Source organism: Phyllostomus discolor, chromosome 5 (assembly GCF_004126475.2).
Source record: "Phyllostomus discolor isolate MPI-MPIP mPhyDis1 chromosome 5, mPhyDis1.pri.v3, whole genome shotgun sequence".
Lineage (NCBI taxonomy): Eukaryota > Metazoa > Chordata > Mammalia > Chiroptera > Phyllostomidae > Phyllostomus > Phyllostomus discolor.
In genome coordinates, this window is record NC_040907.2 from 45,606,771 (window position 1) to 45,621,259 (window position 14,489).

Below are 14,489 nucleotides of genomic sequence, written 5' to 3' on the forward strand. Positions count from 1 at the left end.
TCCCCAGCTATTTCCAGCCACTGTCAACCACCAGTCTATTTTCTATCTCTATGGATTTCCCTGTTCTGGACATTTCATGTAAGTGAAAATCATACACTTATGGCCTTTTGTGTCTGACTCTTTTCACTTAACACAATGTTTTCAAAGTTCATCCATGTTGTATCATGTATATACCATACTTCATTTTTTACATGAATAATTTTCTTTGTATGGTTATACACTTTCTCTACTCATTCATCAGTTTGATGGACTTCAGATTGTTTCTACTTTTGGCTAATATGAATAGTGCTGCTATGAAGCATTGAGTACAAGTTTTTCTGTGAATATATGTTTTCATTTGTCTTGAGTATATACTTAGGTGAGAATTGCTGGATCACGTTAACTCTAAGTTTAACTTTTGAGGAACTGCCAAACTGTTTTCCAAAGTGGCTGCACCATTTACATTCCCATCCTTAATGTTGAGGGCTTGAATTATTCCACATCCTCACCAACACTTGTTATTATCCATTTTTTTGATAGAACCATCTTAGTGGTTGTGAAGTACTATCTCACTGTGACTTTGATTTGCATTTCTCTGATGAACAGTGATTGTTAAGCAATCTTTTCATGCACCTATTGGCCATTTATATGTATATATTCCTTGAAGAAATGTTATTTGAATCCTTTGTGCATTTTAATTGGGTTGTCTTTTTATTATTGAGTTATAGGAGTTCTTTATATACTCTAAATAAAAATGTCTTAGCAAATATATAATTTGTAAATATTTTCTCCTGTTCTTGGGTTGTCTTTTACCTTTCTTGGTAGTGTTCATTGAGGCACAAAACTTTAAATTTTGATGTCCAATTTACCTATTGCTTGTGATTTTGATGTCATATTTAAGAAACTGCTGCTTAAATCACAATCATGAAGATTTATGCCTGTTTCTTTTGCACAGTTTTTATCATTTTGGTTCTCATATTTAGACCTTTGATTCATTTTGAGTTCATTTTTACGTATAATGTGAGATACAGATCCAGCTTCATTTAAAAATTTTTTATTATATATTTTTAATCCTCACCCACAGATTTGTTTATTGGTTTTAGAGAGGGAGAGGAAGGGGAGGTGGAGAGAAATAGAGAGAGAGAAGAAAAAAGAGAGGGGGAAACATTGATGTGAGAGAGAAACATCAATCAGTTGCCTTCCATACACACCCCGAACAGGATTGAACCTGCAACCTAGATATGTGCCATCACCTGGAATCAAACCTGCAACATTTTGGTGTATGGGACAATGCTCCAACCAGCTGAGCGACCTGGCCAGGGATAACTTGACTTCCTTTTTAAAATATAAATAAGTAATCATGTCTATGCTTTTTGGCTTGTTTGCATCTTTTAAAGCCTTATTTGTGATTTTCAAATCAGTGACTTAATGGACTATTGATTTTTTGGTAACATTCTTTTTATGGGTAGTCTCCAAAGATGGTCCTCAGTGAATCACATCTGAGTTGTCTCGTTTTCTAAGAGAATCCAGGCTGGCCTGTGCCATACACTAACTGATAGAATGATAGAGGTTGTCTCCATTCTAGGCCTACTCATTGAAAAACAACTTCTACTGGCTCTGTTTGGAGCTCTGAACTGTCACGAAACCGGTTTAGGTGCCCTGCAGGAGAAACCATGTGGAAAGGCCACATGAAGAAGAAAGGCCCTGGGACTGTGTAAGAGAGTCACCTCTGTCTCAGCCGAGCTTCTCCATCCAATGTTCACTACATTAAAAACTCTGAGCAACCCAGCAGGAGATTTGCTCAGATGAGCCCAGTCAACCCACAGAACTCCCATATAAGACACAGAGTTTTCACTTCAAGTTATTAAGTTTTGGAGTCATTTGTTAAATAGGAATAGATAACTGAAACGTGGACTTACTTCATCTCTTAAGTGCTTTTTTATAATTGAGGGAAAGTTAACAAAGTAAAATGAATGAATCTTAAAATATACAATTTGGAAAGTATGACACGTATATACTCCTATGAAAGTAACGATATAATCAATATATTTAAAATAACTTTCACCCCATAAAGTTTTCCTCATCTTCCTTTTGGTCAACAGTCACCCCTCATAGACAATCACTGCTCTATGTCAATTTATTGAATGACTTGTTTTCTAAATTTGCTTGCTTTTCTTAACTTACTCAGTTTTATTTAATTAGTTTCATTTAGAAATCATAACGACATTTAATTTGTCTTTCCCACCTCCCTGCTGCTATAGATTATGATTAGAGGTAAAGAGCAGAAGAGATTGAAGAACAGAAGAATTCCAATGAAAATGTTCTTTTCAATATATACAAGAACTTATTCATGGCTCTTTCCTATTTATGCCCAGACTAAGTTATCCCATGCCTCTATGGATTTTATATCTTCTATTTTTCACTCTCTCTGCACCATAGTTTCCTGGCATCAAGAAGCTGGGGCAGAGATAGTGGTACATTTCTTTCTTTTAAAAAAATTTTACTTATTTCTTACAGAGAGGAAGGAAGGGAGAAGGAGAGGGAGAGAAACATCAATGTGGTTGCCTCTCATGCACCCCCAACTGGGGACCTAGCCCGCAACCCAGGCATGTGCCCTGACTAGGAATTGAACCAGTGGCCCTTCAGTCAATCCACTGAGCCACACCAGCCAGGGGTAGTGGTACATTTCTTACAAGCTTTTGTAAAGATAAAATGAAAATGGCCAACTAAAACTAAATTATTAAAAGGAAGCAGAACATTCTGTAAATTGAGATGAGGATGTCTGGAAGCTTCATATAGTATTTTCAGAGATCCTCATTTGGCCAATGTGATGGGGTTATAAGAGATTTCCCCAGGACACTTTTGAGGTCCACTTTTATCATAAACACCACTGTATTGTCTGATCTTTTTTCTAAATTACTTCCTTGGAATATTCAAATACTTTAAATCTTTTAATTAACTAAGATGGAAGGAAATAGAAGACATGGGTAACACTTGTTGCCTCTGGGAAAACAGGTTGGTATCAAGAAAACTGGAGTAATATTTGTGCCTTTAGATTTTATACTGTAAGAACATGGTTACCCATTTGAAAATAAATTAAAATTCAAGTTTTTTTCTCCTATTTTTTTAAGTGGATAGAATGTGGTTAAAATACTTAACTACATTTTAAAAGAGTATAAATGGCCTCTATTTTCAGTTCATTGCTGAAATATTTTGCTACTCTTGCAAAAAATTACACATCTGTAGTTGAGAATTGCTTATTTGAAATTAAATAAAAGAAAATGTTGCTAGCCTTTTAGTGCTTAATCTTCTAACTGCAAAGAGTTTTTCTCTTTTCTTGTTAGGTTGGGTGTTGAAAACAAAGACATATTTTAGTAGAAATTCCCCTGTATTATTGCTCGGAAAATGTTACCATTTTAAATGTGAAGGTAAGTGCTAGATTTGTAACCCATTTAAAAATCTTTGTAGAAATTCATTGTGTAACTGTTTTCACAATTTTTTTTTCTAGGTTAGTCTATTTTTGGCACATTTACCTTTTACTTTTATTTTTTAAAATTGTGGTGAAGTACACATTACATAAAATTTACCATCTTAGTCATTTTTAAGTTTAAGTTCAGTGGTGTTAATGCATTTTTAAGGTGGTGATGCCATTACCACCATTTAACCCCAGCACCTCTCATCTTGTAAAACTGAAACTCTTTATCCAGTAACAGTGACTCTCAGGCCTCGCTTACCCTCAGCCCCTAACAACCACCATTCTACTTTATAGGCCTGTGTTTTGGCACATTTCTTTCAAGAACCTGTATTTTAGATAAGACGTAATATATGTCATATGGATTGGGTTGCTTGTGAACTACTTGAGGATGTGGATCATGCCATGTTTTGTTATATTCCTCATAGTTTGGACTTATTGTATGAGTGCTAAGTATTTATTTAAATTGATAGCTTCATATTCTTTACCAAGTTCTCTGATGATAACTTTAAAGCGTACCTTAGTTAACCTAAAAATGATAGATTTTCATGTATTAAGGGTGTTCCAGTTTCTGAAGTTACTGACTTTATTTGTTGTTTCTGAAGGTCCTCATGTGCTCATTTTTTCAGTAATGATTATATATTTTCCTTTAATAATTTATGCCACTTGTTGATCAAGCATCATGGCAAGCTCTTTGGGAAATGCCTTTAATTCTCACAGCAAGCCTGCAAGGGAGATTCAGGTATCCCTGTTTTATGAGTGTGAGAGTAGCTTAGAGAAGTTAAATAATTTGTCCGGAGCCACACAGGTATTAAATGGCTGAGCTGAAATTTAAACCAAGACTATGTCTCACTTTACTTATTTTTTAATTTTTAATTGAAATAGTTGACATATAATATTGTGTTAGTTTCAGGTATAAAAGCTAGTGATTTGTAATTCCTTATGGTGTGATCCCCATAATAAATCTACTAACTGTCTATCACCATACAAAGTTATGACAATAATATCGACTATTTTTCTAACCAGAGGTTTGTACCCCTTGTTCCCCTTCTAACCGGGAGGTTTGTACCCATTCCTCTACTCCCCACTCCTCTGGCAATCATCGGTTTGTTCTCTGTATATGTGAGTCTGTTTCTCTTTTGTTTTATTTGTTCATTTTTTTAAAGATTCCACATATAAGTGAAATCACATGGTATTTGTCTATCTCTGTCTGACTTAGTTCAGTTAGCATAATTGCTTCTAATGTTAAAGGTGTTGCAAATGGCAAGATCTCTTTTTTGTGGCTGAATAATAATTCCATTTCATACAGACACAACATGTATGTATGTATGAGGGGGGACCCAAAAGAATGCTGAATTATCTTCTGAAGGGAAAGCCTCTTGTAGTACAGTGGGGGACCTGGCCCACAATCCAGGCATGTGCCCTGGTTGGGAATCGAACCAGCAACCTTTTGGTTCTCAGGCCAGTGCTCAGTCCTCTGAGCACACAGCCAGAGGTTGCTTCATTGATTTTGAAGTCCTGTTATTGGGTACTTAAATAGAATTTTTATAGTCTGTTAATGAATAGATCCCTTTATATTATAAAAGAATTGTGATGATATTCTTTGGTCTTAAATATATGTGTGATATTAATGATATTCAACTTCCTTTTGCTTAGGGTTACATGGCATATATTTTTTAATTCTTTACACTTTATTTGTATCTGTATATTTAAATTGTGGTTTTTGTTTTGTTTTATAGAAAGTAGATAGTTGGATTTTGCATTTTTATCCAGTCTGACAATCTGTGCCTTTTAAACTATTGTTTAAACTATTCACATTTAATGTGATTATTAATGTGGTTAGGTTTAAATCTATCTAACTATTTGCTTTCTATTTGTTATATCTGCTCTTTGTTTTCTTTTCCTCTTTTTCTGCCTTCTTTCAGATTGAGAATTTCTTGATTCCATTTTGTCTCTTTGCTGGCTTATTAGCTATAACTTTTCCTTTATATGTAGGTTTCTGGTATACAATTCTACAGTACATCATTTGTATACAACTTTTTATTGTGTTATTTTAGTGATTACTTTAAGGTTTCAGTATCTATCCATTTTTGACTTATCACAGTTTATTTAAGTGATATTATACCATCTCACATAGAGTATAAGAACCTTGTGCAGCATAAATAGTATACTTTACTTTCCCCGCCCCAGTCTGTATACTGTTGGTGTCATACATTTTAGTTATTTGTATGTTATATACCCCATAATACATTGCTATCATTTTTGTTTAAATAGTCAAATATCCTTTAAAGAGCTTAAGTATAAAGAAAAAATTTATATATTTGTTTAAGCAGTTATCACTTCTGGTGTTCTTCATGCCTTTGTGTGAATCCACATTTCCATGTGTTATTACTTTCCTTCTGTTGGAAGGACTTCCTTTTACATTTCTTACAGTGCAGATGTGCTGGTGATGTACTTTACTAGCTTTTTTTGACTTTGAAAAAGTCAATATTTTACTTTTGTTTTTGAGAGATATTTTTGCTAGGTATAGAATTCTGGGTCAATGTTTTTTTTTTTTCTTTCTTCTTTCAGTAGCTTTGAGGATGTTGCCTCACTATCTTCTTGCCTGTTTTATTTCCAATGAGAAACCTGATGTCATCCTTATCTTTCTATGTACATATAATGTCCTTTTTTTTTTTTGACTGCTTTAAAAATTTTTTTATCACTAGTTTGGAACAATTTGATTATGTGGTGCATTAGTGTAACTTCATTCATTTTTCTGTGCTTGGATTTTGTTGAACTTCTTGGACCCGTTAGTTTATAGTTTTCATCCAATTTGAAATTTTTTTAGCCTTGTTGCCTTAAAATACTTTTCTGTTTTTCCCACTATTCGTTCTCCTTCTGGGTCTCCAATTATACCTACAAGGTGGGGCAAAAGTGGGTTTACAGTTGTTCATATGAAAAATAATACAATAATTAATAAATAATAATGCAAAAATAAACTTCACATACTCACAACTGTAAACCTCCTTTTGTCCACACCTATGTGTGTGTGTGTGTACATATATACATAATTACATTTCATATATCTATGAAACTAAAATCTGAGTTGGAAAAATTATATCCACAAAGAAATTAACTTGAAAACTTGTTCATTAAGACTGGTGTGATGCATTGTCCCCCTATTTGGGGAGAGGAAGGGGAAGTGAATTTTTATACAAAAGTAATGCAGGAAAAAAATGTATGGTGGTGTAAATCTGACAAAATACTATTAAATTTAAATGCAGATACACTCTAATGACAGTAGGGGATGAGCTTTTACTTCTTCCAAGAATAACTTCCAAAGTACTATGCATTGTTTCAGGCCTCTCTCTCTCGTCCTCTCTTTTTTTAAACCTTATCTGAGGAAATGCTTATTGATTTTAGAGAGAGGGGAAGAAAGGGAGAGAGGGAGAGAGACATTGTTCAGACACCTCTCATATATGCCCTGACCAGAACTGAACCTACAACCCAGGCATGTGCCCCAACCGGGAACTGAACCTGTGACCTTTCAGTTCACAGAATGGTGCTACAACCAATGGGTCATGCCAGCCAGAGCAGGCCTGTATCTCATAAATATATACTTTTTTCCCTAGAAACATTCAGTAAAAAGTGCCTCTCCATTATGTTCAACAATGTCTTATCAACTGAAATTGAGCAAATAAAGATAAATACGTTTTTCTGGGATTTCTTATTTGCTAACTGATTTTCTGTTCATTCATCTACTCTAAGATTAAAATGGAAGTTAAAAGTTCACATTTAGGTTCTCAAAATTAATATATAACTGACACCAGCTTATTAACCTGATCACTGAAAAGGCCAATCAAATGGCTGAAATTATGTATGGCTAGGATGCTTTTAGCAGAAGGGGGTCTGTCACTCACTCCTTGGCAACCTAGTTGTAGTCACCATTGGACTGTGGTTCTGAGGTTAGGCTGGCTGACTGTGCTATCATCTAGAAATATTGTTGAGCATGAGCTATACTTTTTAGTAAGGCTCCCAGGAGATACATGAAGGGGAAGGAAAAGAAGAAAATGTCACAGTAAGTTAAACCTATAAAAGTGTAGTTTTTCCTTAGTTGAAATGTCAATTGATTAAGCATTATAATTTTTCTTATGTTCCATGAACTGCTTGAATGTGGTATCATGTTAGATACTTTAACTTCCACAGGCAAGATCTGAGGAATGGGTTATAGAATGCTGTCCTTGATATAGTACCTATAATCAAACCTGGCAGGCACCTATTATAAACCTCCTTTACCATAATGTAAAAAGTTTAGAATAAGATTTCAGTGTTTTTTTTCTTAAGCAATAAAAAGCAGCTGAGATTTCCTATTTCTACTATTCATTTACTATAATAAAATGTAATGTCTTATATAATATGGAAGGAAGAGCATTTTATTGCGATAAATGAAAGCCAGTGATAAATACTTGTTCAAGAGACCGTGTGACAAAACAGTGTATTTGAGTCAGAGGAGTGAGTTGTGCCGGGGCTGCCCATTCACTGACAAGCTGGGGGCGGGGTAGGTGAAAGGTCTCTTTGGGCTTCTGTATCCTCATCTGGAGAATAAAAAGTTTTGTTATAAGGTTCTCTCATAGCCAAAAAACAACACATCTTTAACACTTTAACTCTCATTTCGTGTTTAAATAAGATTAGCATTTCATTGCTCAAGGGAGAACCTCAGAGAATACTTTTTATTTATTTCTAAATGTTATTAATTTTATTCTCTTTATTTGACACCCATCACCACCTAGTCTGATTCGCGCTGCCCTCTCTGCCTACAGTACCTTTTGTTCCTCTTTGTCTCAGCAAGCTTAACTCTGGCCCCCAAGCCCCAGCTTACCTCCAGGATATCTTTGCCAGCAGCCACACTGTAAGACTTGTCCTTTTTTGTGCAGTCACATAGCTGAGTTACCACTCATTACGAGGTATCAGTTGCTCACAGGGTATCCCCCTCATAAAGAAGTAAGATTCTCCAGGGAAGGAAGGACTCCCACTTCTCTTCTACTTCCAGCTGCTGAGCACAGCATCTGGGACAAAGTAGGAGTTCAGGGAGTGTTTGACAGATTATTTAAAATAATTTAGAACTGGAAGATAAATCTCACTACAGAAACAAGTTCAAATTTATTTGCAGTGGTATTGGAGTGATAACAGCCTTTTGAGATCCTCTAGAGTGGTGACTTTTAACTGGCGTGCCACAAGAATGTTTAAAACATGCACTACCTGACTATTTAGTCAGGGGCATAGACCTCTTTTCCCTTAGATTGTCAAATAAAATAATGACAACAGCCAACACAATAATTGCCATCTGGTATGAATGTTCTGTCTTGAACCATGAATATATAGGACATATAATAGAGCTGTATCTTACTGGTCTCATCACATAATACAGTTGTGTCTAATTGGTTAATTTTTGGTACCAGAAATGTTAATATACAGCTATAGGCACCTGATATTTTAAAAGTCACTTTGGACCAAAAAGTGTAGGTATCATGATTACTATTATTGTATTTTTGTAAATCAATCAAAATTATACCTATTTTTTTTAGTAGGTCACAGAATTTTCAATAGGTCGCAGAATTTTATGTTTGTCATGGGATGAAAAAGGTTGAAAATTGCTGCTCTAGAAAATAAACGTATCTTTAACCACTTTAGAAGTATCCATTTATTTTTTGAAGTATCCATTGATTTGTAAAGAGCCCAACAATACAGCAATAATTAATATTGAAATAGCCTAAACTATGTTAGGACAATTCTCTTCCTTAAATAAGGCCAATAACTACCTCATTTTGCTGTGTATAATGTACACCCACATTTGTGGCCCAAACTTTCAGGAAATCTTTCATTTAATTTTAATTATTATTCAGGAAATCTTTCATTTTAATTTTTAATTAATTATTTAGATACTTGTGTTTTTGTATCATAAAGGAATTTTAGCATTTATTTTTGAACATACTATGGGACAAGAAATTTTATGTAACAAATAATTACAAAACACAGGAACAGATATAAGGTATTTCAGGTACTACTCATGTATAATGCTTATCCTCATTTTTCTCTCAAAAATTTGGGCAAAAAAGTGTTCATTATACATGGCAAAATAGGGTAATCCCAGTCACTGTAAGTAGTTGAAAGAAGTAGTAGCAATTTTTAAATATCAGAAAACACTAATAATTTTAATATGCTTGTTTTTGTTGTAGTTTTTTTTAGTATTATTGATTTATGAGAGAGAGAGAGAGGAAGGAAGAGAGAATAAACATCCATGTGTTGTTCCATTGCTTGCTTCCTGTACATTCCCTGACCAAGGATTGAACCTGCAACCTTCATGTAGCAGGATAACACTATCTAACCAACTGAGCTACCTGGCCACGCTGGTTTTGTTGTATTTTTAAAACTAATTCAGATGAGCCTTCCTTCTTGATATTAATGTAAAATACTTTTCATCGTGTTGTCAACTTTCCCATCAATATCTGCCCCCCAAATACACAAACGAGGAAGGGAGAAAATCTGCTTGATGCCTTTAAAAATTAGCATTTAAAATATTGCCAATAGCCAATAATCAGATATACCTATGTATTTATACTGGAGTTGACAAGAGTAGGTTTATAGTTGTGAATACATGAAACAGTTTATTTTTGTATTATTATTACTCTTATATTACATATTTTTCTATGTGAACAACTGTAAACCTACTTTTGCCCACCCCTGCATAAAACACCATTTTGCATTTTTTAGATGTTTTACTGCAAAGGCACTTACTAAACAGAAGTTCTAGAGGGTACATTTTTGAAATGTGTTATTATTTGGGGGAATAAATTCTTCGTTAGAAATGTTTTTTTAAATATATTTTATTGATTATGCTATTACAGTTGTCCCGTTTTCCCCCTTTCACTCCCCTTCACCCTCCCACCCGGTATCACCCATTCCCCCCCCTTTAGTCATGTCCATGTGTCATACTTATAAGTTCTTTAGCTTCTACATTTCCCATACTTTTCTTACCCTCCCCTATGTATTTTCAGCCTACAATCTATGCTACTTATTCTCTGTACCTTTACCCCTCTGTCCTCCTCCCACTCCCCTGTTGCTAACCCTCCATGTGATCTCCATTTCCGTGGTTCTGTTCCTGTTCTAGCTGTTTGCTTAGTTTCTTTTGGTTTTGTTTTAGGTGTGGTTGTTAATAATTGTGAGTTTGCTGTCCTTTTACTATACATGTTTTTCTTTATCTTCTTTTCTTAGATAAGTCCCTTTAACATTTCATAAAATAAGGGCTTGGTGATGATGAACTCCTTTAACTTGACCTTATCTGAGAAGCACTTTATCTGCCCTTCCATTCTAAATGATAGCTTTGCTGGATAGAGTAATCTGGGATGTAGGTCCTTGTCTTTCATGACTTGGAATATTTCTTTCCAGCCCCTTCTTGCCTGCAAGGTCTCTTTTGAGAAATCAGCTGACAGTCTGATGGGAACTCCTTTGTAGGTGACTGTCCCCTTATCTCTTGCTGCTTCTAGGATTCTCTCCTTCGTTTTTACCTTGGCTAATGTAATTATGATGTGCCTTGGTATGTTTCTTCTTGGGTCCAACTTCTTTGGGGCTCTCTGAGCTTCCTGGATTTCCTGGAAGTCTATTTCCTTTGCCAGATTGGGGAAGTTCTCCATTATTATTTGTTCAAATACGTGTTCAATCTGTTGCTTTTCCTCTTCCCCTTCTGGTACCCCTATAATTCAGATGTTGGAACGTTTAAAGATGTTCTGGAGGTTCCTAAGCTTCTCCTTGTTTTTTTGAATTCTTATTTCTTCATTATTTCCTGTTTGGTTTCTTTTTTCTTCCTTCTGGTCCACTCTGTTGTTTTGAGTCCCAGTTTCCTTCTCATCACTGTTGGTTCTCCATGCATCTTCCTTCATCTCTTTTATGGTAACCTGCATTTTTCATCTAATTTGCGCCCAAAATCAACCAATTCTGTGAGCTTCCTGATCACCAGTGTTTTAAACTGTGCATCTGATAGATTGGCTATCTCTTGGTCGCTCAAAAGAATGAGCCCTGGGGCATCGCTCTGTTTTTCTATTTGAGACATGTCTCTCTCTCTCTCTTTTTTTTTTTTTTTTTGGTCTGGTCGCTCCTGTTACGGTGAGGGGGCAGAGCCTTAGGTGTTCACTGGGGCTGGGCACCCCAGTCGCTAGATTGTGACATTGTATGTGGGGGCGGGGGCGAACAATGGCAGTATCTACTCTCTCCTGGCACCGAAGTGCCTCTCCTCGGATCCTGGGTTGTGTGCTCTGCCCTGGTCCACAATTGCCAGCTGCCACTTGCATACTCAGGGTCTACCCGCTGCGATCCTGCATGCCCCTGATGGCTAATGCGCTCCCAGTTGCCTTAGGCGCCCCGTTCTCCCTGCTTGAGCTGCTTCCAGCTGGAGCTGTGCACCACACCCCATGCTTGGCTTCTCCTCTCCACCCTTCCTGCCGGTCTGGATGAATGGGTCTACTTCAACTTCTTGGCTGTCCAACTTCCATTCAGATAAATTCTCTGTCAGTTCTGGGTGTTATTCTGCCTCTAAATTGTTGTTGTTTTAATATTGGTTGTGCGTAGAGGTACGGTGCATCCACCTATGCCTCCGTCTTGCCGGAAGTCAGAAATGTTTTAACTACCTAAAACTATGATATGTTCCTTAAGCTATGTAGTAAACATGCAATTTAATTTTGGGATCTCAAAAAACAAATACAGAATAAAAATGGAAATTCATTCAAATACTTTTATCTTAAATGGAAAGTTATATTTTTTATTTGTAACACAAGAAAAATACTCAGTTTAATAATTACAAAAGCATAGCATTAGTAGTGAGTGCCAGGACAGCCTGGCACTTTCTTGGTGTCCCTGCTGCTATAAATGGCATCTGTGTGTCCAGGAGAAATGAAGTGAGGGACGTCAGGAGTCCACAGAAAGCAGGAGGTTTTCAGTGCCCTAGGTGCCCCATGCATGTGGGCAGGGACACGCCACAAAGCACAATGGACAGACCTTCTGATGCCACATCTCAGCATCAGGTGGAACTGAAAGCGCTTCACCTCTCAGGAATAGGAATGCTCTGTCACCTGGTCCCTGAAAGGTGAGAGCATAGAAGTGAACTCTATGGTAGACAGAGCCCTTGTCTACCGTTCCCATCAACTCCCAACCCCTCAGAAGGTCACATGGAGAAATCTATGCAGTGTGTTTACAGAATAGGGCAGGTTTGTAGAAAGAATTGCTCTCAGATGCACTTTCTCTGTTCCCTAAAAAGCTTAGCAAAATATTGAATTTATGGGAAGAAAAAATTATGCATTACATAAGCATTTGAGTTGCCACCCCATCAGGTGAAGGGACAGTAGAAATACACGTGTTTTCACTTCATGCTTCAATCAATTTGGGCAAGTTCTGTAACAGACCTGTCTTGGAATTCTGACAACAACAAAGTGGCAGAGTGATCAGGTGATGAATGTTGTTCCTGAGTTGAACTTTGCTTAACAGAACAAACTTCAGGACACTCAAATTTGTTTTTTCACTTCAGTGTCTTATGTATCACCAAAAAAGCAACTACTGTAAAGTTAGGGCTTACCAAACAAAATAAAACAAAACAACCCCCCCCCCCAAAAAAAACCCCACTTTTTCTAGCCCTAGCACTAATGAACAAATGCTAAGTACAGACAGTTGCAATTCTACTTGAAAGGTAAAATGTGGGCAGGTCAACACTAAGCTCCAGACATACCTATTGAGCTTGTGGCCAGGAGGGCATTGGCTCAAGTGACCACCCTCCAGTGGGAGATGGGCAGCTACGGGGAACGATTAGCAAGAGCATGGAACAAGAACCATGGACAACCAGAAAACCAACTAGTTCCAAAGTTGCCCAGTTCATGGGCATTGGAAGATTTGGTGCAATTAAAAGAGTTCACTTGGCCAATACATAGATGGCAAATCACAAAAGTCATATATGATGCAAATGGGTATTTCTTAGAAGTCTCTAATGAACAGTGCTGTGATTTTGCTTTTTAAAGATGTAGTAATACATTCTGACTTCTGGCCAAGATAGAGGCATAGATAGATATACTTTGCTTCCTTTCGCAACTAAAAGAAGGACAACAACAAATTTAAAAACAAAAAACATCCAGAATTGCCAGAAAAATTGAACTGTATGGAAGTCTGACAACCAAGGAGTTAAAGGAGAAACATCCATGCACATTGGTAGGAGGGATGGAGATAGGCAGCCAGGGTAGAGAGGAAGGAGGTAGACCAGGCAGACAAGGAGGCACCTGGTTGACTGGGCGGTCTGATATTCACATATGGATAAGCCGGGAGGAACAAATGGGGAGCGAGACAGGCCACACAACCCTGGGTTCCAGTGTGGGGAACTAAAGCCTCAAAACCTGTGGATGTAAAAATCTGTGGGAGTTGAGGTGTCAGGAGAAACTCCAGGCTTCACAGGAGAGTTCATTGGAGAGACCCCCCGGGTCTTAGAACATATTCAAACCCACCCACCTGGGAATCAGCACTAGAAGGGCCCAATTCACCTGTGCATAGCTGGGGAAGTGACTGAAAGTTGGCCAAGAGTGAAGCAAGCTGCATTGTTCCCTCTCAGATCCCTCCCCCACAAACAGTGCCATAGTGCAGTGAAGGGGGTTGCCCTGCCCTGACAAATAGCTAAGGCTCTGTCCCTTACTATGTAACAGGTATGATGAGACAGAAATATGGCCTAAATGAAAGAAGAGGTCAACACTCCCAAAACAGAACTAAGTGATAAAGAGATAACCAACCTATCAGGTGCAGAGTTCAAAACACTTGTAATCAAGGTACTCACAGAAATGATTGAGTATGGATGCAAAATAGAGGAAGAAGTGGATGCTACGCAAAGTGAAATAAAAATATACAGGGAACCAATAGTGAAGGGAAGAAAACCGAGACTCAAATCAACAATTTGGAACTGAAGAAAGAAATACGCATTCAACTGGAACAGAATGAAGAAACAATTTTAAAAAATGAGGAAAGGCTTAGGAAC

At 36.9% G+C, this 14,489-nt stretch overlaps 1 protein-coding gene across 1 annotated transcript in view; it reads left to right on the forward strand.

Moving 5' to 3' along the window:
- ATG4C (autophagy related 4C cysteine peptidase) overlaps window positions 1–14,489 on the forward strand; it is an 80,355-nt gene that overhangs the window by 20,722 nt on the left and 45,144 nt on the right. The window contains 1 exon segment of the mRNA XM_036026212.1: window positions 3,324–3,407. Within this exon segment, the coding sequence (XP_035882105.1) occupies window positions 3,324–3,407 (84 nt within the window).